This window comes from Oryctolagus cuniculus, chromosome 10, assembly GCF_964237555.1.
Source record: "Oryctolagus cuniculus chromosome 10, mOryCun1.1, whole genome shotgun sequence".
Lineage (NCBI taxonomy): Eukaryota > Metazoa > Chordata > Mammalia > Lagomorpha > Leporidae > Oryctolagus > Oryctolagus cuniculus.
This window is the reverse complement of record NC_091441.1, coordinates 23,378,127-23,404,226: the sequence shown is the minus strand read 5'-3', so window position 1 is coordinate 23,404,226 and position 26,100 is coordinate 23,378,127. Positions and strand designations below refer to the sequence as shown.

The following is a 26,100-nucleotide window of genomic DNA, read 5'->3' as shown; positions in this document are numbered from 1 at the left end:
TTCTACAAAATATGCACTTTCCTGACCTTTTTGAAGTGTATGTATGTATTTCATACTACATATCATATAAGACAAATAATATATACATGACCACTTTCAATGTGAGTTCAATGATGCAGTAGCAAACAATGAGGGAAAATATCACAAATTCTGATTTATTAAATTGCTTGTCCCAACCAATGTTTATCCTAGGATTTGTCTTTATTACTTTTTAATATTGTATATCCTTATCCAAATTGTGGTGGTATTAATAGATTCTGAGGAAACAAGGGGATAATAAGCTTGTTAGGTTCTTTCTGAGAATGTGTTTGTTTATCTTTTTTCAAGGCAGATGAGACTCCACCATGCTTTTATAAGTCTCCAGACAGATATTGTAAGGATTTAAAATAATTAATTGCCATGACTAATAACACTTTAATTTCTAGCACCCAAACAATTTGTATTGCAGGCTAAGCCTTTGCTGTCTACCTCTGCTTCAGCCAGGTAGCACATAGCCTGCCTTAAGACGGGAAATCTTGCTTTCCTTCTTCCCTGCCTCCCCTCCCCTCCCTTTCCTTACTCCTCCCCTCTCTCCTCTAACCTTAGAAAAGAAAAAAGCAATTTGCTCATTTTAAAATTGTTTCTCTGTGATTCATGGTGGTTCCAAAATGGTCTAATCTCTAGATCATTGCTTTGGACATCAGGACGGGGAAATGTAGTAGCTTCTTCAAGGAAAAGGCAAATTACGAACCTTAAACATACTACTTCCACTTAGATTTGAGGATCAGTTGGCAAGATGCAGCATGCCCATCTGAGAGGGCCTTTGCCCAGATGTGGAAGAACATGACCAGGTGCTGAGACAAGGGGCTTCTTACTTGTTATTAGTCATCTTACAGATGAGGAAACTAAGCTTGAGAAGAGTGAGTGACTTGGCTGATATAACTAGTCAGCAACCAAACTGCAGATGAACAATTAAGTTAGCAGTCTGGAATATGAGCAGTCATTTGACATCACTTGTTTATAACTAACTTGCTGGCTCCATCTGCTTTCTTTCCAAGGCCAACTGCAAGCAAATGCTTATTGTGAGAACCCAGATATAGTATTAATTGGCAACAAGGCAGACCTGCCAGACCAGAGGGAAGTCAATGAACGGCAAGCCCGGGATTTGGCTGACAAATACGGGTGAGTCAGTTACACTGAGAATCAGCTACCAGTGGAGCAAGACACAGACTGATGTCAGGAGGAAACCCCTTGAATAGAGAATAGTGTGTGAATTTAAATGATCTTCCATAGGAATGTATGTAATGTTTTCATGAATTACTTTTACCTAACGTTTATAGACTGCTTCTCTGTTAACAACTATTCATAGAGCTTAACTCATTTAACCTATTAGAAGCATCCAGAGGAGATAATAGAGTGATCCACTTTATATATGAAGAATTGAGTTACAAAGAAATTAAGTAACTGATGGAAGGCCGCATACTGAGAGCCGAGCTTAAATCCATTCCAGACGATCTGAGATCAGCACTCAAGCCGTTAAACATTATGCTCCCTGGCTTCGAAACCCTGAGAAATAATACCTCACAGGGATAAAATAGTGCAATCCTTATCCAGCTGAGCCTGAGTAGCAGCTAAAAAAAAACCCTCCAAACCCAAACCAAGCCACAAAAACCCATGTAATTATAAATTGACTTCCATAGCAGAATTTGTCCTTGCTTTTTAGTTTGAAGTAAATTCATATCTGCAAGTTTTTTACTGAATGATCCTTGAGAGATTTGGCTTAAACATCTCATCATAGAACTTCTTATTCCAAATAAGCATAAACTGTATTCACATGAATACCCCTATTTAGTGCACACACATTGCTGAGTCATATTTCTAGATAATAGATTGGAAGGGAAGTAATATTTTAGTGGTATAATCACCAATAGGCATTTTATCCTTCTACTAGAAGAAAACAGTTAACAATTATAATGTCCAGATTTCAAATTCCTGACCACCTCCCATATCATTTTCTTTGCCTAGAAAAGTGGTTATATAAACATCCTAAAGGGCAGTTCACCATTTTTTACTCACAGAGAAAAAGTGAGGATGCTTATTAGTTCTTTTCTGATTTCTTCATTTCTTAAATTTTTGCCATCTTTTCTATGTTAGCATACCGTATTTTGAAACAAGTGCAGCAACCGGACAGAATGTGGAGAAAGCTGTAGAAACTCTTCTGGACTTAATAATGAAGCGAATGGAACAATGTGTGGAGAAGACACAAGTTTCTGACACTGTCAATGGTGGGAATTCTGGAAAGCTTGATGGGGAGAAGCGAGCAGAGAAGAAATGTGCCTGCTAGACTCTACATAGGAACTGATAATCAAGAACCCTACCCAAATATTACTTTTAAACACAACAGCAGACCACAAAATTGTTGTTGAGTAGACCATGCACAATGATTTATCTTTGTTTTTCTGCTAGAAAATTTATTTTAAGAAACCAGAATAGTCAACAGTGTTCAAAAGAATTGACCAGTTATCCTTGAGGCCCCTCCAAACAAGATCAAAGATTTCCTAAGGTGATCTCACCATCATGGATGTTCCATTTTTGTTTTCAAAGAAAGAAGATGAGTACATAAGAGAGTAAACAAGAGGAAATATCTGTGAGTTTTGCAGTAAGTTGGAACAAAAATGACCTTGTCACATTGGAGAAGAGGATAGGCTACCATAGGGAGAACATAACTTTTTTTTAAAGGTTGGATTTATTTATTTTCTAGAATCTGATTATTACTTTCAGATTTGCATTTGGGAAAACATATTTGCTGAAATTGGAAACATAATGAAGAATTCTATGAGATTTATTAAGAATGACATACCTGTGTACACCCAATAACTGTACTAAGAATGATAGAATTACTAATAAGGTCGTGAGTGGGTGAATGTCACACTTGCACTAAAATGTAGTACATTGTGTAATAATGTCATTTTTATATTCTTAATAAATGGCATATAGACAAGAACAGGACTGTGACTGACAAAGTACAAGAGAAATGCCCTGGAGGGAAAAATGAAGTATGGGAACATGGCATTTGGACAGCTGAAATTAAATGTATCTGTTACAGATGTCTAAAAGAGTTACTTAGCCAAATTTCATTCAAGCCAATTAGAAGCTGACATTCTGAGTTGGGGCTAAGAGACTCTCCAAGGGTTTCCATTTCAAACAAAATTTTAGAAATCAATTTGGGTGGTGTTAGCTTTGCATTTCATTTTTTTTTTTTTTTAGCAAATGTTGATAAGTGTCACAAAGAGAAATTCACTGTTGCTGTTCACTAAATATCTCTTTTGAAAATTCTGTCAAGAAAAATTATTTAGCCTCATAAGTTGTTAAGATGAAAAATGCTATTAATATGAAACAAATAGCAACTATTAATTATGAACTTTATTTTATTTATAAATGTGCTAGAAACCCTAACACATTTATTCTCCCCAACCCATACCCATGCCTGGGTTTGAATCAACCACAGAAATACAGGCTTTTCACTTGGTAGAACAACAACTTGGTAACACAACAACAATAATGATGGATCAATTCTATGATCACTCTGATTTTTCATGTCATTAATCATATAGAATTAGTGATACCTCATTCTGTATTACACTATGTTTTCATTTTACCTAAGCCTTTCATTGAACTATGTTTGGGTGGGGAGGGAAAATATCTTATCTCAGCAAAATTTTGATCAATTATTTGATCTTTCACATAAAGCTACCTTTTCTTCTAAAAACCATCACATATGCATTTTCTATTGGCCTTATCTTACTGTTGTGTCTAAACTAATATGACATTACTTTTTATCTTAGTTTCTGATACACACAAGCCATACCAATCAAAATATTATTTAAACATGTCAGTTTTATCAATAACAAAGGCAACATAGTTCAAGTTAACTCTTTTTTAATGAATATGTTATTTTTGATGTGGCAGTTCTTTTCCTATAAAGTTTTTACAAAGTTAATTTTTCTGTACTCAGTGCATATTTTTTAACTTATAAAAATGGGAAACCCTAAAATTACAGTCCCCTCTTCAACCTCTCCCTATAATCTCGAGACTTCTACCATTGAATCAGTTTCAGAAACACAGACAAATCCAAAGGAGTATCTGTTTATAATTCTTAGGATGGAATAGATCCAGAAATGTGTCAAGCATCAGAACAATTTGGAAGCTTTTATGGGATTAGTACCCAGCAAAATTCTCAGTTAACTGCCCAGCTCCTCTGATTTTTGTAACAATGTGCCAGCTTCGCAGATCAGTGGTGGCTGGGTATTCCAGTGGTGTTTCCTTAGGTATGCTCTTGTGACCTCAATGCCTGTGACAGGAAGACAGGATGTTATTAACTAACATTTATGTTGTTTCATCTTAGAGCAAATAGAAAAATATAACCATTTCTGGGCAAAATTTGGTGAACTTTTGTGGACATTCTTTCAAATTCTTTGTTGGGCTCAGATTGTGATGTCCCTAGCATTTCCATAATAAGGAATGCTCAGGCTTTTATAAAGCCCTCAAGGTATTCTATTTTGACATGTCTTTTGCTTCTATTTATTTTCCAGCTATATGATTGATTTACTTATGCCAAGAATCTGTCATTGTCAGTTATTTAATGAATATTTTTTCAGGGTTTACTTTAAAATTGTTAGTTGATAGCTGTAGCACAAAGCAGAGAATGCCCATGATTATGGAACTCTGCCTATAAAAATAAGTTATTGGGTAAAAAGAGAAGAGATTTAAGATATCATTCTATTTATAAATAAATGCTTGATCTAAAATGTATTTTCCCTGTAAAATTTGACATCTGACCCAAAATTACATTTAACCATTATTAAAAATTCCTTCTTTCATTATTTCAGGATTCATAGTTCTATGTAATTTGTTTTACAATGAAAATGTATCTGGTGTCATTTGTATACTGACTGCTTTAAGGGATTCCATATTCCCTCCGTCTCACAAATGCATGCATTTTTAGTCAAGCTGTGTCCTGTTGCTGATCATCTCTCCAATACTAGAGTAGATCATCTTGTAGGAAATATTTAAAGTGTATGTGACACTCCTTTCTGTTATAGGAACCATTTCTAGAGTGTTTACACAGATTTGATGTTTACATTGCTCTAACTCAGTGCCTCAGATACCTCTGTGACCAAATCTGTTTCCAACCATATAGCTCATTTCCTCTGATTGTATATTATAGGAAGGACTCATAGAGACATCAACACAGCTTAAGGTCTTATAAAATCTTCAGAAAAGGATGCAAGGATTTTATTGGAATCTAGAGGTTATGACCATCTTTTCTTGATCCCCTAACTAATGGAGTGGGCATTATTGCAGAATTTTAACTATGATTAGTTACAAAGTTAACTTTTAATGTAAAAATGTGTCAAAAATAGTCCAGAGAATATAATGCTTGTCTTGGTCTGATGATGGTAACAAGTCATGGATTTTCAGAGAAAATTCTGAATGCTAGGAGTTGAGCTTGTCTTTCCGTAACCATTTTAAAACTCATGCCAGTTACACTCCAGCCAATTTGCTGTCATTTCCATTTTATCATCTACTGCACTGCAAAAAACCAAAACCAGCATTTTCTAAAGTAAATATTTTATCTTTTACTTTTAAAGAGATGGGCCAGTCTGTATCAGTGGATGTCTTTGTCATGCTTCTACTATAAATTGTTCTTTGCCAATCTGTACAAATAGGTTAAACTGGATAAGAGTTTTAATCAGGCTTCCATTGTTCCTTTCGATGACAGAGAAACTTACCACAGAGAAAGACATGACTGCATTAAAATTAACACAACAACCACAATGTTCTTTAAGCTATAACTTGAGTCCACAGGGAATCAATAAGTTGTAGGAAGCCCATATATCTTCTCACCAATGCAGTGAGGGCAGCAGTTAGGTAGAGAAACACTAGGCATCATTTGTCATCTGGAAACTTGTGTCCATGAAACAAGAGCTCCATTTAAAGTACACATGGGACTGGTATTTAAGCTAGTGGTTAAGACACCTGTTAAGATGCCTACATCCTACTTTGCATGTGTTTTATGCCTACTCCTACTTAGCTGTGTTTTATGCCTCTCTGCTCCTGACCCAGCTCCCTAGCTGTTGCAGGCATTGGGGAGTGAAATAGAAGATGGTTTCTCTTTCTCTCTTTCCCTCCCCCTCTCATGTTTCTCTTTATTGGCCTCTTAAATAAATAAATGAAAAAAATTTTTTGAAAATGACACATGTGCTGTCCTAGTTGTATATCACACCATAAATTTGAGGGAAAATCCTCATCTATGAAGGATTTTGAAATCTTAATAGGAACTCAAAGCATAAAGAAATAATATTTCAAGTCTGATTTCCTAGGATATATAATAACTATTTGAAAGGAAGATCTAAGAGCTGATGTGAGCCAAAGTTACAATACAGCTGCCTTTAACCCTCTCCTACCAAACATTAAAGCATTAGAAGAAATAAGTGTAGTTGAATATTTTAGATAAAACTTTTATTATTTTTTAAGATACAAGATGCTGTAAATATTTGAAATGCTCATTGTAAGGTATATTTTTTTCTTGAACTGTGAACAAGATCATGCAAGCTTATTTCTGGGAAGACAATGAGTTCTTGAACATGAATGCATATAGACTATTATCTGAGTGTTGTCTCAATGCTTAAAGCCAAGATGCTGCTTGTCTCATAGAGTGGATACAAAATCATTGTTGGATATGTAAAGATTTTTACATAACTTACTGCTTTAGCATTCTTGGTTATAGACCCAATCACAATGATATTGTTGGCCAAGAACTATAGATAAATAAGAGTTTAAAAGTTATCTAAATTATGCTCTTAAATACAAAAGGATATGTAAATGGCCATACATATATGATTTTTAGGTAGATTTTTAAAAGGCTTGGTAACAGTTTTTCTAACTACATCCATGGCAAACATTTATTCATTATTTTTATCTGTAGAGGTGTAGGCCCTTAGAACTAAGCTAATAAAAACAAACATCAGATACTTAATTGTTAACATCAGAATTTGGAATCTTGGAAACATTTTTGTTTATTACATATAAATCCAATTTTCCCATAAATTTTATATTTGATTAATTTTTCAAGAGCCCCAAAGACTCCTTTCTGTAGTATTCTTTGTACCAACAATCAGGTATTTTCCAACTTCATTTGTGGAGAGAAGATCACTAATGAAAACTAAATGAAGACTTTGGCACCAAAAAAGTGATACTATATAAAGGAGTATCATTTTGGGGAGGAAAATATACAACAGAATCATCATTGGACTTAATGGTTTAGTGGTTTAAATTTGATTTGCTTGTACCTTCCCTTCCCAAGAGGTCCTGGGAGTTGTAACCAACAACCCTAATTGACTTAGTCTTTAAGAATCATTAGCAAATTCTATAGGAGCCGGCACATCTGATCTTAACCTATTGGATCACTTATTTAACCAGTGGCTACTATCCTTATGTCTGTTGGCACATCAAAATAGTATCTGGCTTAGCAAACAATGTATGTATGCTTATTCCTACTCTGTTTCTAGGTGATTTTTCTTTTCAAGTATACTTTGAAAGAAAATGTACTGTCAAACAGAAAAGTCACCAGAAGGAACAATTCAGCGTCCATGGGACCTAAATAGATTAGTGGCTTCTCATGGAATTTGTAAACCCTGTGTGTTCATGGGATTCATGCCACATTCAAAGGAGAATCTGTATAAGAAAGGGATTTGTAAATTATGTTCCATGCCATAAAAACACTATTATCATAAGCTGTGAGTGAATAAAACCATCACAGGCATCATTTAAACCACTTATTCGTTACAAAAGTCTCAGACCAGGGACAGCACACTTATTTTAATACAGGTGTTGGAAACTACAATTGGACAGTCACCTTAATGTCATTGTATTCGATTGAAAATGTTTAATACATCTTGTTATTGGAAAAATTTTGAGTTCTATTTCAATTTGTATGTATCTTGTACTTTTTTAAGGAAACCAATTTCATTCTAGATAGTACATTATAACCCAGTAAAAATCCTCCTTGTGCAAATAGGGCTTTGTATCCATAACCTTGTAAAAGACACTAATTATATCTGAAATTATTTTTAAAAATAAATTATCCTGCTCTCACTGATATGTTAAAAGCAGACAGCATTCTAACATAACACTGAATTGTTTCACTGTACCTCAACAGTGTACCTTTAAGTAATGTTGTCCTCACTTTTAAGCCAAGCATGTTTTGTCTAGTGCTATTAATGTAATTTAAGACTTTTAAACATGGAATTTTTATTCTATATTCCCCTGAATAAACTGTGGTTCCTGACAAATACTGTTAGGTAATTATTTTGTTGTACCAAAGTTCTAATGACTACAGAAATAATAGCATCCAATGATTCTGTGGTGTATGGGTTTGAATATTATGGTTGAGAACTGTATTCAGTGATTGTTTCTTGCACACTTTTCAAATAAAAACTGCATTTTTATCAATTATCTTGCGTACTCAAAACAACTATTTATTGAAATTGAATGCCTAGTGTTTGGGGAATATGAAATCAGTGTCAGCATGGGACTTGTATCACATTAAAAATGAGATCCATTCAGAAGTAGGAAATAAGTAGTCTGAACTCAGACAAGTGATTTTTATCCATGTCTCTAACCTTATTATCAAAGACTGGACTTTGCAAATAAAACTTTCTAATAATTTTGATGATGTACTTATTAAAATTAGCAGTTGAAGTATTCTATGGTACATAAACTCTTCCACATATTAGCACCTCTTTTAGTCCCATAACTACAAAGCTTATGGTCTCTTCCTTAGAGATTGGTGCGTCTGGTGTTCAAGACCACAACTGTACAGCTTCCTTTCAAATGTTCACTTGCAAAGGCTGCCTTGTTCCCAGAGCAGATCTTCCTCCATATGTTCCTTAGATAGGCTTTGCCAAGATAATGATGAGTTTTTAATTTAAAGATAAACAACACTCCCACTGCAAGCAAATAAATCCTTGGCACCATTCTCTCAACTTCACTCCCCAGGAGTAGTAATGCTGTTTCACAGAGGCAGAATCTTTTGCCCACTGGGTTCATCCTAAATAATTCAAGATAAATCACTAGGCGCTTGCTTTCCCTAATGGTTTTATAGGATTTTTAAAAAGTCATAGCATGCCCCATGTTGAGGAGAAAGAAAGATACAGCAGCCTGAAATCCACTATCTGAAATGATGAGATTTCGATTTTTAAAACTATATGCAATGTTTGCATTCTTCACAGGGCTCTCTACCATGGAGAATTTCATTTTTAATATGGATTGCTACTTGTGGAGAGAGAATAATAAGGATGTAAACATTGCTGTTCTGTTTGAAACTCATTTCAATAACTTGCATGATGTCTTTGGAAATCAACATGATTTGACTAATGCTGTATTATAGGTACTAGAAATGTTTTGTGATAATAGATTTTTATAATTATTTTTTTTTTTTTTTTTTTTTTTGTGGATGATTGTCTTTATTTTTTTAATTATCTATATCTCTGTATCATTTGGATGACATTTAACAATGAGCAATTATTTTCTATAAAATAAACAAGTGTGTTAAATGATCATACAAAAGAGAGATACAATACGGTTAATTATGTACAACTTCTGAACAGAAAGAGAATATAAAACCTATTTGAATAGACATCAGTGATACATTATAGTAAAGACTGGAACATAAAGAGTAAGAAATGAGACAATAGTGAGATGTTAAATTCTGTCATTGCATAAGATTTTTATAATTATTAATAGCTTTGGGCTATTTTCTTAGGTCTCTGAGAGAAAGAGAAAAGATACATGTTCATCAAATGTTAAGAAATAAAAAGCAACAGCAAGATTATACCAGAGGACTTCAATCTTTTTGATTCTACAGGGAAATTTACATTATGGTCTGATTCATGAGACAGCAATTTGGGTGGGCTAGCAGGATGATGAATGCAGCTCCTATTCCGGGTAACTCGTGTCCTTTCTCCTCCCCTTGCTTCCAAGAGAAGTTCTTTATGAGGCTTCTAGGACAAGAAGGTAAGTCAAGACAAGACTGTAACAGAATCATCTCAGAGCTGTTTCCCCTTCACTTCCCTGTCCAGAGAACAAGAGCTTTCTCAGTTTATTAGGAACACTAGACAAAGTCAGTAGTTGGAATAAAGAGTCCCAGCAATCATTAGCTTCTTTTTTTTTTTTTTTTTTTTTTTTTTTTTTTTTTTTTTTGACAGGCAGAGTGGACAGTGAGAGAGAGACAGAGAGAGAAAGGTCTTCCTTTGCCGTTGGTTCACCCTCCAATGGCCGCCGCTGCAGCCGGCGCACCGCGCTGATCCTGGCAGGAGCCAGGAGCCAGGTGCTTTTTCCTGGTCTCCCATGGGGTGCAGGGCCCAAGCACCTGGGCCATCCTCCACTGCACTCCCTGGCCATAGCAGAGAGCTGGCCTGGAAGAGGGGCGACCGGGACAGAATCCGGTGCCCCCAACCGGGACTAGAACCCGGTGTGCCGGCGCCGCAAGGTGGAGGATTAGCCTATTGAGCCACGGCGCCGGCTAATCATTAGCTTCTTGCACAGAATTCAAAGAGCTGGAGGGATTACTAATTGCATCAAAGGAATCATTACCTAAAGGAACTATGAAATACTATAGTGTATGGAAAAGGACTTAGACGAAATTGAGACTTCATGTCCAATCACCAGGGCAGCTGCACTGACCAGGGCACACCTGGTGACTCCTCTAGGGAAGTGGTGCACCTGCGTGGTATGCACTGCTCTCCCAGCAAGTCACAAAGCCACCCTTCTGGTCTTTGCTTAAATGTTGTCTTCCAAGACAGCATCATCTTTAAAATTACTATCCTATTTAAAGTAACAGCCTGTAGTTACCATTTGTTAAATTATCATCCCAAATAAAATTGCAACCACACCCTGTCATCCCTGGCAATAACCTAGCACTGTGTTCTTTTTCTTCCCAGTCCATTGGGCACCTCTGACTTCATTATCTATTTCTCCTCACTAAGAATGTGTTTCCATGGAGGTACAGTTTTTCCTCTTCTTTGTTCTCTTTCTTTTCCTCCATCCCGCCCCCATTGCCTGCAACTGTAGACCTAGCATCTAGAACCTGCCTAGCAACCAGGGGGAAATCAAGACACATTTGTTGAAAGAAGAAATGAGTGAAAACAATTCACTGTAATTATTTAAATCTTTATTGCATCCTTAAAAGTTTCTATCAAAAAATGGAAGGAAGGCAAGAAGGCAGGAAGGGAAAAAGGGAGGGATGGAGGAGGGAGGGAGGGAGGGAGGGAGGAAGGAAGGAAGGAAGGAAGGAAAATAGGGAAGGAAGGAAGGAAAATAGGGAAGGAAGGAAGGAAAATAGGGAAGGAGAGACAAAAAGAGAAGGAGGGAGAGAAGAGGAGGGCAAATTACAATGATTATGAAATTGGTTTGGGGAGTTCTCAGTTACAGTTGGATAGTGTAACTATTTGGATATTAATAAAGATTCTGTATTTATTTACAGGTCAGAAGAGAGAGAGATTTTCAAAGTGAAAAAATATGAAGTAATTTGAGGAGTATGTGTGTTCCTTTTGATTTCATAATTATTATCTTAAATTTAGAATGTAAACTTAATTGATTTGTTTTGCAGTTAATTTGGATCCTGAAGAAATTAGCAGAAAAAATAAGGAAGATGTTAAAGTGTCTGTTCACTAACAAAACATTCGATTTACTGTGTACTATAAGGTCATAATAAAAAACCTTATGAATAATGATTTTTATATAAAATAATTTTAATATAAAAAGAAATAAAACCTAAAATGTCATACAATAGAACATCAATTTTCTTTATCATGAGGCATATTATAAGCAAGTTTTCAAAATATACCTTATCACTTTCTAGACTAAACATTTCTTGATCATTTATAACAACATATTTAATCAAAGAACTAAGTTAATTTCTTTCTTCCTTTCTTTATTTTGTTAGAGGTAGACAGCCAGATAGATGGCTCTCATCTGCTGGTGACACCCAAATGCCCACATGGCTGGGGCTAGGGCAAGCCACACCAGGGAGCCAGGAACTCAATCCAAATTTCCCACATGAGTGTTAGGGACCCAGCTACTTGAGCCATCACTGCTGCTTCCCAGGATGCTTATTAGCAGGAAGCTGGAATTGGAAAGAGAGCCAGGACCTGAACCTAGTAACTCCAATAACAAATACGGGCATCTTAATCTGCATGGGTATCTTAACTGCTAGGTTAAACACCCCACCTAGAACTAAATTTCTTTGCATTTCTAAACTTCATGTATGAACTGAAGGCCTGCTACAGACATTCTTACACAATTTGTTAATACAATTAAAAGTACAATTACTACAGAAGTAGTAAGTTTTTTTTTCTATGTGTCCTTGGTAGTACCACTTTTAGATTAACAGATTTCATTCCATGTTGTAGTCCTTTGTTTCATCACTCTGAAATGTTTATTTAGATAAAACTTCAAGTGCAAAATAAATTAGGTCAGAGGAAATAATCCATAAATGACAAATAAATGAAATGGCTTCTGCTACAAATATACACACATTTGTATATGAGGAGTTCAGATCACACTGGGCTCCTGAAACTGTACTATTATTATTAGAAAATCCAAAGACATTCATTCCGTAACGAACCTGGAGACCTCTTGAGCAGTTCTCACTTACACTACCTCCAGCTGTACTCCCTGTTAAAAAGATGAGTGCAGTGAAACCTCAATAGACTACAACAGCAGCTTTCCATTTTTTACTTTAGAATAAATTATTCTTACAGTCATCGAGGCTTCTAGGTCAGTTAAACAAGTACATCCCCAAATCGCCGGTATATCGTCATGCAGCAAGATGACTTCACTGAGCTACGAGAGGAGTAAGTGAACTACAAGTGATGGATTTTCTTCCTGCACTGCACATGCTTCAAGCAGAATTCATGATCCCAATTTCCCTACAAATGTGCCGAAAATGTAGTAGGAAGAAATTCTTCAGTGTCACATACAATTACGAATAAAAGAACACAAACATTTGGATTTTTAGCAGGGAATTTTGCCTGAACTGCGTTCTCAAGTGCAGATGAAAGGCCAACTGATTTCCACAAAATAGCGATGTTTGTCATTAGACGTTCCTGACTATCATCCACAGGAAAATGCAGACAGCCATCGAGGAGGTTATGTACTCGATGAAGTTGCAAAAAGGAGGCATTTCTATTGCTGAGAAAATTCCAGACCACCAGTTTGCAAAGTGGAAGGAATATCAATAGCCAAGTTCAAATCCTTGCTTCTCAGTTACCAGCTAAGCAAATTGGTTACCATTCTCAGGATCGTCCTCTGTGACGCAGGCATGATGCTATGACTCGCTTCTGCTGGTTTGTGGAGAAATGAATCAGCACAAGTGAGGAACTTAGCATTGTTTCTGACATAGAGTAACCATGCTTTGTGTGTTACAAGATAACTACATTTTAACAATAAATAAGCAACAAAAATGTTTCCAAAGAATGCCATGAAGTGTAAAACTCACACTTGAGTTGTGTAACATTATCATGATTACAGGACTTAGATGGATCTATAAACATGTTACTTCATCACATTTACATACATCTAAATAATTTATGTATAATACTGATATTTCCCATCCCACATGGAAAGGTTTGAGCCTCCTTCCTGAGCGAGTGTTTAGATCTGTATAGCAGAAAGGATGAACAAAGGCCCAGAGGGAATTCACCCTCTAGGGAGACTAAAGCCTCTCATTATTCATTTAACTGAAGTGTGTTCTACTTTCCTGAGTGTCAGTATGTTTGCATTTCTGCAAGTCAGAGTTTGGTTTTACTGACAGTGCCACAGCTGGACCTGTGCAGAAGATATTACCAAAATGTAAGCACTCTTTCACAAAGACACCAGACATATTGCTCTGATTTGTGAATTCAGATTCTTCCTGACTGTAAGCTACAACCACTGGCTACCAACATTATGTGCTCCACCTCTCCCCCAAAGAAATTTTTATTTAGATAACATTAATGAATATCAACAGTAACATTAGTAACAAAGGCCACATGAACCATGGGCTTCCCTGTGTGCTTATGTGTACCGGTTGCCCCTAACAACCAATTTTTAATCCCAGAACAACTGAAGAGCAAGGCTTTCTTAGCTGTGCAAGGGCAGCCATTATTCTCAACATTGGAAAGCAGATGGGTTAGGGAATTGGCTAAAAAGAATCTTCTTTTTTCCCAGCCCATAATTTGGTGGAGAGTAAGTCTTCCATTAACAATGGGCCAGGAGATGAGCTTCTTGTTATGAAAAGATCTTTCTTATTATTCAAGGGTCAACTTTAAAATAAATCATTTATTTGGACATATCTACACCCTTTCTTCTACTTATATACTTAAAAACCACTATCTAAAGGTCGAACTTGACAATTTCCTTTAGAAAACTCTGAAAACAAGATTTAGATTTCTTTTTACTTAAAGCAGATTCCATCTCCCATCTTGGGAAAGCACCTATTTGGTAAGTTTTGAAGAAATACATCTTCCCTTCAAATATACACCTGCTTGATTTTCTGGAATGTTATCTTCTTGAAAAGCTCATGATGTGCAATGAATTCCATTCAAAAACTGGCATCACGCCATATTAACATGGACATTTAGAAAATGTTTCACGGGAAAAATAAGACCCACATCATCTTTCTTGATCAGATCTTCAGCCGGCCAGTTCATTTCCGTAACCTAATCAACATCAAATAGGGGGAAGTGCCTTCTGTCTTCAATTCGCTGTAAACAACAAAGCACAGTTATCAAGATGGAGTATTTGAACTCTAATGATATAATATGTGTACTGCCACAATTAACACCTCAGCTACTGCAAACTACCTAGTCAGAACAAGTTTGCTTTGCTCTAATAGAAGGCTGTTAATAGATTTATTCTGGCCATTTTTCCATGCGACACAGTAAACTTATATGGCAAAAGCTTTCAATCTATATAAATTTTGCTACAAGAGCAAAGGAAATCAGACAGGGTCCAGAATGTGTGTCTGCCATTCCCCTCAGGAATGAGAAGCACCAGATCGAGTTAGGGATGAGAAGACACAACCACTGTTCCCTCAGGATGTTCTAATTCCACGGGGTTCTCATAGTCTGAACTTCTTCCCTCACTGTGTGATTTATTGTGGAAAACTCTATGTATCCAAAACTAATGGCCAAATTTTCATTCAATTACCATTTATACCCATTGTCTAAAATCCCACTAAACTAGGACCCTTTTGCTTCTTGTGAAACTTCTTATTTGGTGAAGTATTAAGCCTTTTTACTGCAATGTAAATTTAAAATATGTTATCTCAAAAACTAAAAAAAAAAAGAAAGTTGGAAGGAAGATGGGAGGGAGGGAGGCAGGGAATATCTGATCTTAGACTTGTATCTACAAATTATATTGAATCTGTTAAAAATTAACTAAAATTAAAATTAAAAGAAAAAAGTGTATTTTGTTGTCATTGTTTGACTACATGGTCTCTAGTGTCACCAAAACACTTCTTTTGATATGAATTCAACTCAAGAAATATCCAGGTCTAAGTTCCAGTGTCCCAGAAAAAAATTATAAAGGCTTCTCTATACTTTCTGATAGACAGCATTGCACTATGCCATATGGGAGATTTGCCAAAGTTAAATTGTAAATGTATATGATTTTTTTGCATTAATAGCCTCTTTTATACTCCAGTCCCGTCTTAGAGTTATAATTCCTCTGTGGATGGCTGACCCCAGGCTAAACAAATGATATTGCCACCAACCTTTTTAAAACAGCCGGTGGGCTATATTTCCCTTTGCAAATAAGAGGCCTACATTCACATCATTAATACTAGAATTTCCTCCAAAAATTACAAAACAATGAGAATATTAATATTAAGAAGAAAAGTCTTTAAAACAGTAGACCCTTAACTATTAGTTAAATACTAATTAATAACTGCAGCTAAAGAATTGGCCAAAGAAGTCATTCTCTCCACCACAGCCTTCCTACAGCCAGCCAGAATCTCTGCAGCCAGTGCTGGAAGTGACCCCTAGTGGTTCCCTGCTCTGCGGCACTCTGGCCCATTCCCTTCAGGATCAAAGCCCTGGGCTGGTCAGGAAGTTTCAGCAGCCCACAGGGACCATTAGCTGGATGGAAGGCAGCACAACATGGGCCAATTGCCCTTCCCATAGAAACCTAGTCCAAGCCCTTCCCCCACTGCAGTAATGTCTTTGCCTTGCTTCTGAAATGTGAGCATTTCATCTTCTCTCAGGATACCTCTGGAGTTTAGTTTCTTTCTGTTTCTTTAGAAATTGTAGGACTGGTGGCCAAAAAGTTGATAACTGAGCATGTGGTGGCCTGCAGATTTTTAGGGACTTGATTCATAATGGTTTCCTCTCCCGTCTCTAATTACATACATCATTAGCAAAGTGAAACACTGTTGCAGAGAGTTCTGAAGAGATGAATTTGCCTGAATTCCTCGACTGATGCTAATCATAGTGAGTCTGATTTTTCCACCTCAGGCTGTGCTCAAGAGAGCTTCAGGAAATGAGATTCTGCCCTGGAGAGGCGAGACTGTGAAATTCAAAAGCTGCTAGGATAGGAAGTTTTTAATCACTTTTAAAATGATACATGTAATTATAGGCTGTGTTTTCTTTGAAGTGATAATTTCCTAGAGTTTATGGAAAGGAGATTTGAGCACAGATTCAGATTCTGCCAAGGAAAAAAAATTAAACATTAAAAAACATGATATGGGTGCTTGCAACCACCACTTCAATTACTTTAATGGGTCATTATCAGTGTTTGAAATGATTTGTGATTGGATCATTGTCCTTAGTACTGCAGAAAATAAAAAAGAAATACAAGCAATTCTTTCCATGGTGGTATTCGATTTGAGAGAGAAAACCACGGAGATTACAAAAAATACCAAAATTTCAATAAATATTAACAAATCATGATTAAAATGTCCATCATGAAAAATATGAGCCACAGAGGAAGAAGGACAATGGAGGAGAACATCTGTAATGTTTGGAAAAGCACTGAAGTCAAGACCAGGCTTCCTGCCACCACGGCTGGAAGCCAGGTGACCCATGGCCCAACCACTGGTGTCAGCTCCACCCCTATCCTAATGGGATTTGCTGCTGCTACTTCCTTGCTCACCCCCCAGCAAAGTTTTAAGAGAACCTGTTCCTGAACACATGGCTCTCTTTCTCTCCGTCTCTTGGTCTCTCTCTTTCCCTCTCCCTCTCTCTCTCCTGCTTTCTCTCTTATGCTCTACTTCTCCCTCTTTTCCTTCTTCACCCCTTCCCTCTGGTCTGTCAGGTTTCCCCCAATAAACCCTTTCCCTAAAGACTGGCCTTGATTTAGGCAAAGGGGAGGAAAAAGCATATCTAAACTTATTCATTTGTATTTATACATTATGTTTTGAGGATTTAATGGTAAACCAGATTAACACAGTTCTGAATAGGAAGTGGGATGGACAGTAAAGAAATTCTTACATGAATAGTAACAGGTTGGAATGTTTATCAAGTGGGTTGAGATCAACCAAGTTCAATAAACATGGAGCTTGAGGGTAAGAAAGACCTTACCTTGTAGAGACTGCCTTAGATACTTTTGTTTTAGGAGTTTCAGACCAAAGCGCCACCTTGGTTTTTAGTTCTTTATTCTAAAATTAAAAAACAAAAAACAAAAAAACATGGAAATCAAATAGCTAGTTCATCCATTAGCTGCAGTCTTACTGCTTTCCTCCAACCTATCACTTGTCTGGTTCCTTGGCAGTTAAGTTTGCTGGGATTGTTGTTTTAGAACATGGAATACAGTTAGTTGAAATTCACTAAACATTATCTTTGAAGATCAAAATACACTCTGAAAATGCATAAAGTACCCAGGGATTAAATTTTAGAATTTTAAAATTCAACAGCTGACCTATGTTTGATTTTACAAAGTTTCTTTTAGATAGACAGATGAAAAGAACTAGAGTAGAGAACCTTGGTAAAGATACCCACAATATTAATTACACATTTGTCTTTCTTGTGCAATCTTTTGATTCCAAATCCCATGAAAATAGGCACCATCTGTTCTCTACTATACTATTTGTGGCATCTTTATTCTCAATTTTCTCATTGAAGCTTTAATTTCTTTATTTCTGTAGTAGGAACAAATGATACACATCCTGCCTTTCTTGTATAAGTTATTGGAAGAAACACATCATATGATTATAATATTTTAAATCTGGGAGCATTGTCCTAATTCTAGGAGATAATGCAATGGCTAATAAAAGGCACAGTAAGAGTTTAAATTCTTAGAAACAAATGCAAGCACTGTTGATTATAAGCTTTGTGGCCTCATTTAGGTCTAATTTCCTTGTCTACCCAATAGATAGAATAGTAGCCCCTTCTCTCAGGTTTAAAATGAGATAGAAATTGCAAGATATTCAGCTTAGTGCCTGGTATAGATTCTAAGACTTAAAGGCAGTTGGTTAAGATTTTCTAGTCTGACTGAACACCAAGAGGGAAACCTGTTGGAGTGAGGTGGACACTATGGGAAATGGTGGCTTGATCAGCATAGCCCTGACTGTTAATGAACAACTAAATACATTATCCCTCTTAGTAGTTTTTTTTGTCTGTTCTACTTAATATGACTGGTTTAGATCTGTAATTGATGCACAGTTATTCTTAAGTGTTGAAAATTAACTGAAATGTGATCCCTGTTGAACATGGTGGTGGGAATGGGAGAGGGAAGAGATGTATAATTTGGGACATGCTCAGGCTGACTTGCCCCAAGTGGTGGAGTTGGAAGCATACCAGGGGATTCCAATTCAATCCCATCGAGGTGGCATGTACCAATGCCATCTCACTGTTCCAGGTGATCAGTTTCAGTTCACAGTTGGTCATGGTGAAGGGACTGGGAGTCAAAGGGAGCACATAAACAAGTCTAGTACCTGCTAACGCTAACTGATGGAGTAAATAAAGGGGAGAGTGATCCAACATGGGAAGTGAGAATCTCAGCAGACTCATAGAATGGCAGATGTCCTAAATAGCACTCTGGCCTCAGAATCAGCCCTAAAGGCATTCGGAGCTGGCTGAAAAGCTCATGAGAGTATTTCAGGCATGGAAAGCCAAGACACTCTGGCAAAAGATCTCTGCGAGTGAGATCCCAGTGGAAAGAACAGGCCATCAAAGAAGGAGGTACCTTTCTCTGAAGGGAGGAGAGAACCTCCACTTTGACTATGAGCTTGTCTAAACAAGATAAGAATCGGAGAACTCAGAGGGCTTCCATAGCCTTGGAAACTCATGACTGGAGCATAGGGAGATTACTGATGCCATAGACAGGAGTGTCAATTGGTAAAGTCAACAACAGGAGTCACTGTGCACTTACTCCTCATGTAGGATCTCTATCCTTAATGTGCTGTGCATTGAGATTTAATGCTATAACGAGTACTCAAACAATATATTTCACTTTGTGTTTCTATGGGGGTGCAAACTGTTGAAATCCTTACTTAATGCATACTAAACTGATCCTCTGTAAAAAAAAAAAAAAAAAAAAAAAAGAAAAAAAAAAAAAAGAAATTATCAATTCCCAACTTGACTCTCACTGGGATTAAACATGACAATAGGTCTGCTCTGATTTCATCATCAGTTTAAAAAATCATCTATTATTTTTTACTTTATGTTTCTGTGTGGGAGCAAACTGTTGAAATCCATACTTAATGTATACTAAGCTGATCTTCTGTATATTAAGATAATCGAAAATGAATCTTGATGTGAATGGAAGGGGAGGGGGAGTGGGAAAGGGGAGGGTTGTGGGTGGGAGGGACGGTATGGGGGGAAAGCCATTGTAATCCATAAGTCGTACTTTGGAAATTTATATTCATTAAATAAAAGTTTAAAAAAAAAAAAAAAAAAAAAGATTTTCTAGTCTAAGTTTCATTTTTATCACTGAAGGTTGAAGTCCAAAGACTATATGTTCCCAACATTATCATGGCGGAGGTGAGCATCAAGTTGGGACTTCTCACTCTAGAACTAGTTTGCCAAGCAATTTCATTTCACAACACTCAGAAGTGAGACTAAGACAGTGAAAGACCGTGACAAAAGTTAAGTTGCTATTTGCATTCAAGCCAGAAGGACAAGTCTGGATAGACAAGTTTGGGATTGAAATATGGATGGGTGGAATGATGACAGAGCACACTGAGGTATTAAAAGAACATGGCAGCGCCATTGCCTGTTAGAAAACTAAGGACTTGGAGAGTCACATAGTTAAAGTTTAAAAGGTATCTTCTAAGAGTATGGTGGTCTGTAGTAAGCTACTGGTTTGCAGCAAGCCAACATCTCATAGTTTTGAGAAATAGACGTTAGAATTTTGATGGAAACTGGATGTTAATTAGTATGAGTACCTAGCCAATGCATCATTTGTATTAAATAAATGAAGTTACCAAAATTCAAAATAACTAAGAAACTTTCCTCTGGTACTGAAGCCTATGTTATTTTCTATGCAGCCAGAGGAATTAACCTGGTCCTTTAATATTACAAATAAGAAAATGGTGATGTCCAGAAAACACAGAGATTCAGTAATTTTAGGAGGAGTCTCTGGTATGATAAATATAAACAAGAACTTTCAACAGGAAATTAATCAACTATCTCAACCATACACATACACACACACACACACACACACTCAACTCTTCAATCCCTGCATGTCATCATCTCCAACCCAGGAGAAGGAGTGTGAACAGGCACAATAAAGCATAATATCTTCTCTTTCAGTACACCACAAGCATGTGGATACCAAAATAATAAAAGACAATCAGAGCAACTCAATACATGCCATACACGATAGGTAATTAATTACTGAAAAAAGGTAAGAGCAGAAATCAGTGTGACCAGAATAGGATTTTTTTTTATTTTTATTTTTTGACAGGCAGAGTGGACAGTGAGAGAAGAGAGACAGAGAGAAAGGTCTTCCTTTGCCGTTGGTTCACACTCCAATGGCCACTGCGGCCAGCGCGCTGCGGCCGGCCCACCGCACTGATCCGATGGCAGGAGCCAGGTACTTCTCCTGGTCTCCCATGGGGTGCAGGACCAAGGACTTGTGGCCATCCTCCACTGCACTCCCTGGCCACAGCAGAGAGCTGGCCTGGAAGAGGGGCAACCGGGACAGAATCCGGCGCCCCGACCAGGACTAGAACCCCGTGTGCTGGCGCCGCAAGGCAGAGGATTAGCCTAGTGAGCCACGGCGCTGGCCCAGAATAGGATTTTTATACACCTGGAGCTCTAACCTTGACCTTGAGGATGAAATGAAACAGTCCTGAGTGGAAAAGCAGGAGAAAAAAAAGACTAAGGCAACCACTATTAAAGTGAGATCCTTCACTAGGCTAATCCTCCGCCTGCGGTGCCGGTACTCATGGTTCTAGTCCTGGTTGGGGCGCCGGTCCTGCCCCGGTTGCCCCTCTTCCAGGCCAGCTCTCTGCTGTGGCCCGGGAGTGCAGTGGAGGATGGCCCAAGTCCTTGGGCCCAGCACCCGCATGGGAGACCAGGAAAAAGCACCTGGCTCCTGGCTTCGGATTGGTGCAGCGGGCCAGCCTTAGTGGCCATTTGGGGGGTGAACCAACGGAAGGAAGACCTTTCTCTCTGTCTCTCCCTCTCACTGTCTAACTCTGCCTATCAAAAAAATAAAAATAAAAATAAAGTGAGATCCTGGGATCAGCAGTATCAACATCACCTGGGGCTTGTTGGAACTACAGATCCTCAGTCTCCCAGCAGACCTACAGAATCAGAAACCCGGGGTGGGCTTGTATGTGCAATAGGAAACTCCTAAGATAATTCCAACGCCTAGTCAAGTTTGAGGACCAATGGACTGACACGGTTTCCAGTCTAGATTGCATACTAACATTACCTGGGGAGCGTTAAAATCTACTGATCAGGGAACATGCACATCCCACACCAAAGTGTCTGGTTCAAACGCCAGCTCCACTTCAGGTTCCAGCTTCCTGATAATGCACACTCGGGAAGGAAGCAGGTGATGGCTCAAGCTCTTGGGTCCCCAGATTGAGTTCTAGGTCCCTGGCTTTCTTTCTAGCCCAGGCTGGGGTGCTGCAGGCATCTGGGGAGTGCTGGCATCCACCAGCAGGTAGAAGACCCAAATCTCAAAATGAAACTACATAAAAATGTTTTAAACAGAATTTTTTTGTTAAAAAATAATAAAATCTACTGATGCCTGATGCCCCACATTCTGTTTTGCTTCATGGAAACGTGGGTTCAGGAGTTGTCAAACTCCACAGGTGATTGTAAAGTGTCATGATGATGAACCACTGAAGGAAAGAGAACAAATTCAAGAAAGGGATTTTGCCCTTTGTTACCCCAGTATCTGAGTAGAGTAATAACTAAAAGATAAAGCCAACATCCTCAGACAAATTAATCATTTCTCCATGGTATCACAAGAATTAAACACAAGTGTTACTCAGGAAATATATTTCAGAGTTAATAAATTGGTAATAACGATGTTCCTCATTTAATGGAGATAAATCTAATATACACTCCAAATAAGTGCAGGTCAAGTATGTGGCTGAGAAAAACTCCTCTCTGTTCAGCATTTCACAAATTAGGAAAATATTGGGAACACAATTCTATGATGACAATCACAAATGAAATACTATCTAGGAACTATTTGATTTTTTTCCAAAATACACTTCCACTTTCTTACATTGTTCAGTCCCAAATAATACAAAAGCATAACAGTGACTGTTACACTGTCCTTACTTTATTTCAACTTCTGTGCTGACTTGTTTCATCTATCAGACTTAGGTATTTATTCTTGATTCATATACATTTCTAGTTTTCTCTTTAACTAGAACAGACATATGCATGAGTTTTATTGCATCACTAATTAACAAAATTACAAAACCCTGGCCAGAATATTCCTACTATTATTATGACTCTGTCCAAGGGTAGTTTACTGACATCATTTCCCAAAATAACATATTTTTGCCTACTTAATCTATTATTAACTTACTTTGAGAGTCAAATTAAATTTAAGGATGATGGTGATTATACTATAAAGTAGAATCATCTTCGAAGTTTAGAAAATGGAGTAATTTTTGATGATACATTTCCATATGAGATCATTAGTGAAGAAGCTAGAAATGCATTAAAATAAAACGAACGGCAGAGTTGTAAATTAAGATGATGAAAGATATGCAAAAGCAGAAAGAATGTAAATAATTTCAGTAGAGTTAAGCAGAAATTTTCTGGTGATATTTAAAAGAAGATTGTGAGACTATGGTTTTTTTTTTTTGTTTTTTTTTTTTTAAAAGATGGTTGCACAAGCGAAGTGTATGCTCCAAGAGGAGGGGTTAAAACACTGCTGGCATAAAAAGAACATACAGGAAACAGATATTTGTTTCCAAGACTGGAAACCTTGAAGTGAAATTTTAAAAATATTTAATATAGTTGCTGGTTCAAGATCTAAATAAGTATAAATAATCATGCAATTTTAACATAACATTCACTTCTTTTTTTTTTTTTTTTTTTTTTTTTTTGACAGGCAGAGTGGACAGTGAGAGAGAGAGAGAGACAGAGAGAAAGGTCTTCCTTTGCCATTGGTTCACCCCTCAATGGCCGCCGCGGCCGGCGCACTGCAGCTGGCGCACCGCGCTGATCCGATGGCAGGAGCCAGGTACTTCTCCTGGTCTCCCATGTGGGTGCAGGGCCCAAGGACTTGGGCCATCCTCCACTGCATTCCCGGGCCACAGCAGAGGACTAGACTGGAAGGGGGGCAACCGGGACAGAATCCGGCACCCCGACTAGGACTAGACCCCGGTGTGCCAGCACTGCAGACAGAGGATTAGCCTATTGAGCAACAGCGCCGGCCAATATTCACTTCTAAACAGGCACTGTATACACACATACATATGTATTTCACATGCACATACATAGACATATTATGTACCTACATAAAATGTCCATATGTGTGTACACACATACATTCCATCAACCAGAATAGCTATTGTGGCGCATGAGGAGAAACAAATGCTTAAAATCAAGTGCACTTAAGTTCAGCTACCTACTAGCTGAGTGATTTTGATCAAGTTTCTTTGTAACTTTTTTGAATCACAGTTCCGTGCTTTGCAAAACACGGTAGGTACTAACTTTCTCCTGGAGTAGTTTGGAGGAAGAAACCAAATGAAATATACAATATACTAAAAGCAGACATGAATGGATAAGAAAATGGTACTGTCCGTAGGGTTTAGAAGGTCAATGGGTTGGAAAGGATTCTTCAAGCTCTGGTGCCCACTGTTCATGAATGAAATCAGTCTATCCTGTTAGTCAAAGAGTTCCAAAATACCCATCTTAAAGTTGCAGTGCAAGACACTTCACCCCTGCATATGTCATCCTAGTTAAAGAGCTTTGTAATAAAGCACTAATTAGGGATATGCTAGAAATGGAATCACTGTGCCTCAGAACTCCCTATATTTAGATAATTAGTGAAATACCACTGTCCAGGGATGTCCATGATGGTGGCACAAATTTCTTGCTCTGTCATACTACGCTTAGTGTGAGTCAGCAATTTGCTGATTTTCAAAGATTGAAGAAGAATACAATGGACCATGTAAATTTCCCTAGTGTGATTATTGGGCCAGCAGATCAATTAGACAATATGGGCTTATCTGTGTAAGTTGCCAGTTTATTTAGGGCAATAAAATATAATTTGGGGAAGATAAAAATAAACAGACACAATTAAAAAACAAAAAATTGAATTATAAGCACTAACCTATTGATACCTTAACATGTGATGATAATTGGCACTTAATCAGGTATGACCAGAGCCCTGAACCATAAGAAGGTGAAAAATCAGAGAAAGATGCCAACTCTAAACAAACTCTCCACTCTACAATAATTAAAGCAGTGGGATAGTGGAGCCAAAATAGGCAGGTCCCTCACTGGAACAGTTTCCAATGTAAACGGACATTTCCATTGCATTCATTAGCCAGTAAATTCTACAGCACTATGCTCACATCTATTTCTTCAACACTGCTTTCCTGAATTTAGTATCTACATCAATGAAGCCACTCAACAAACACTTGTAGAACTAATTACATAATTAGTGATGTGAACAAATGAATGAAATGAATAAAAGTTTAAAAATACAATATAATAGGTATAGTATGATGCCATGTATATTCTATAACTTTAATATGTACACACAGATATGTTATAGGTGCTGATTTCCATGGAAATATGCACAGCTGTATTGAGAAATAAAGATACACAACCATGCTCAGTGATCACCCATGGATGATGCCTTTAGGAGTAATTTTATTATTTTATTTGCTTATAAATGTCCTAATTTATATGGAATGAAAATTATGTAAAACCATAACAAATATGCATAATATATTACTGCATAATAATATATGCAACAATATAAAAATATTATTTTATCAAATAAAATTTGCCCAAAGGCCACTAAGAAAAGTGGCAAAGATCTCCCTTTACAGAGCATTTCTTAGAATGAAAACGCCCAATTCAACATGAATCACATAATCTAGAGGTCCCCTGATATAAATTAGCCAGCCGTTACTGGGCACTTGAGTGAACAGCAGTTTTGAGCCAATCATTCCACAGTCACTGCATTTTCAGCTGTGCAGAGCTGTGAGCAAGTCTCAATCAAACCAACGGTTCCATAGTGCCTGCAGTGGATGAGGGCAGAAGGAGAGTTCAATGAGCTCCATCCTCCAAAATTAAAGAATGGTTCTCTTGGGAGGCAGAAATGGAAAAGAGAGCTACAAACGTCAAGCTATAAAAACATTCTCTGCCTCTTTGTGCTTGCATGACTTTGTAGATTCTATTTGTGAAAAGAAGAAAGACCATGGTGTTGGGAGGGATGGTGTGGCCGTGTGCCGGTTCCTGAGAACAAGGTCCTGCTCACTATCTCTTGGAAAGAAAGAAGTTCCAGAAGATAATGGAAGTTTCCAATAGACATCAGAGTACCTCCATATTCCACTGGAAAGGACATCTCTGGAGTAGGCAACTACAGAAAATCGGAACTCTAAGGGATACGGAAGAAAAGGCAACCAGAGCGGGGCAGTTAGTC

The 26,100-nt window shown here is 37.4% G+C and overlaps 2 protein-coding genes across 7 annotated transcripts in view; one reads left to right on the top strand and one right to left on the bottom strand.

The window, feature by feature from the left end:
* RAB27B (RAB27B, member RAS oncogene family) overlaps window positions 1-8,496 on the top strand; it is a 178,610-nt gene extending 170,114 nt beyond the window's left edge. For all 4 annotated transcript variants that reach the window (XM_051851196.2, XM_070050167.1, XM_008261332.4 and 1 more), the window contains 2 exons: window positions 1,038-1,161; window positions 2,134-8,496. In XM_051851196.2, coding sequence (XP_051707156.2) covers window positions 1,038-1,161; window positions 2,134-2,323 — 314 coding nt within the window. In that variant the 3' untranslated portion in view covers window positions 2,324-8,496. The remainder of the gene's footprint in view (window positions 1-1,037; window positions 1,162-2,133) is intronic.
* A 3,278-nt stretch (window positions 8,497-11,774) lies between these two features.
* The window catches only part of CCDC68 (coiled-coil domain containing 68), a 53,647-nt gene continuing 39,321 nt past the window's right edge, over window positions 11,775-26,100 (bottom strand). For all 3 annotated transcript variants that reach the window (XM_008261335.4, XM_017344193.3, XM_008261334.4), the window contains 2 exons: window positions 17,601-17,677; window positions 11,775-14,786 (listed from right to left, as the gene is read on the bottom strand). In XM_008261335.4, the coding sequence (XP_008259557.3) occupies window positions 14,729-14,786; window positions 17,601-17,677 (135 nt within the window). In that variant the 3' untranslated portion in view covers window positions 11,775-14,728. The remainder of the gene's footprint in view (window positions 14,787-17,600; window positions 17,678-26,100) is intronic.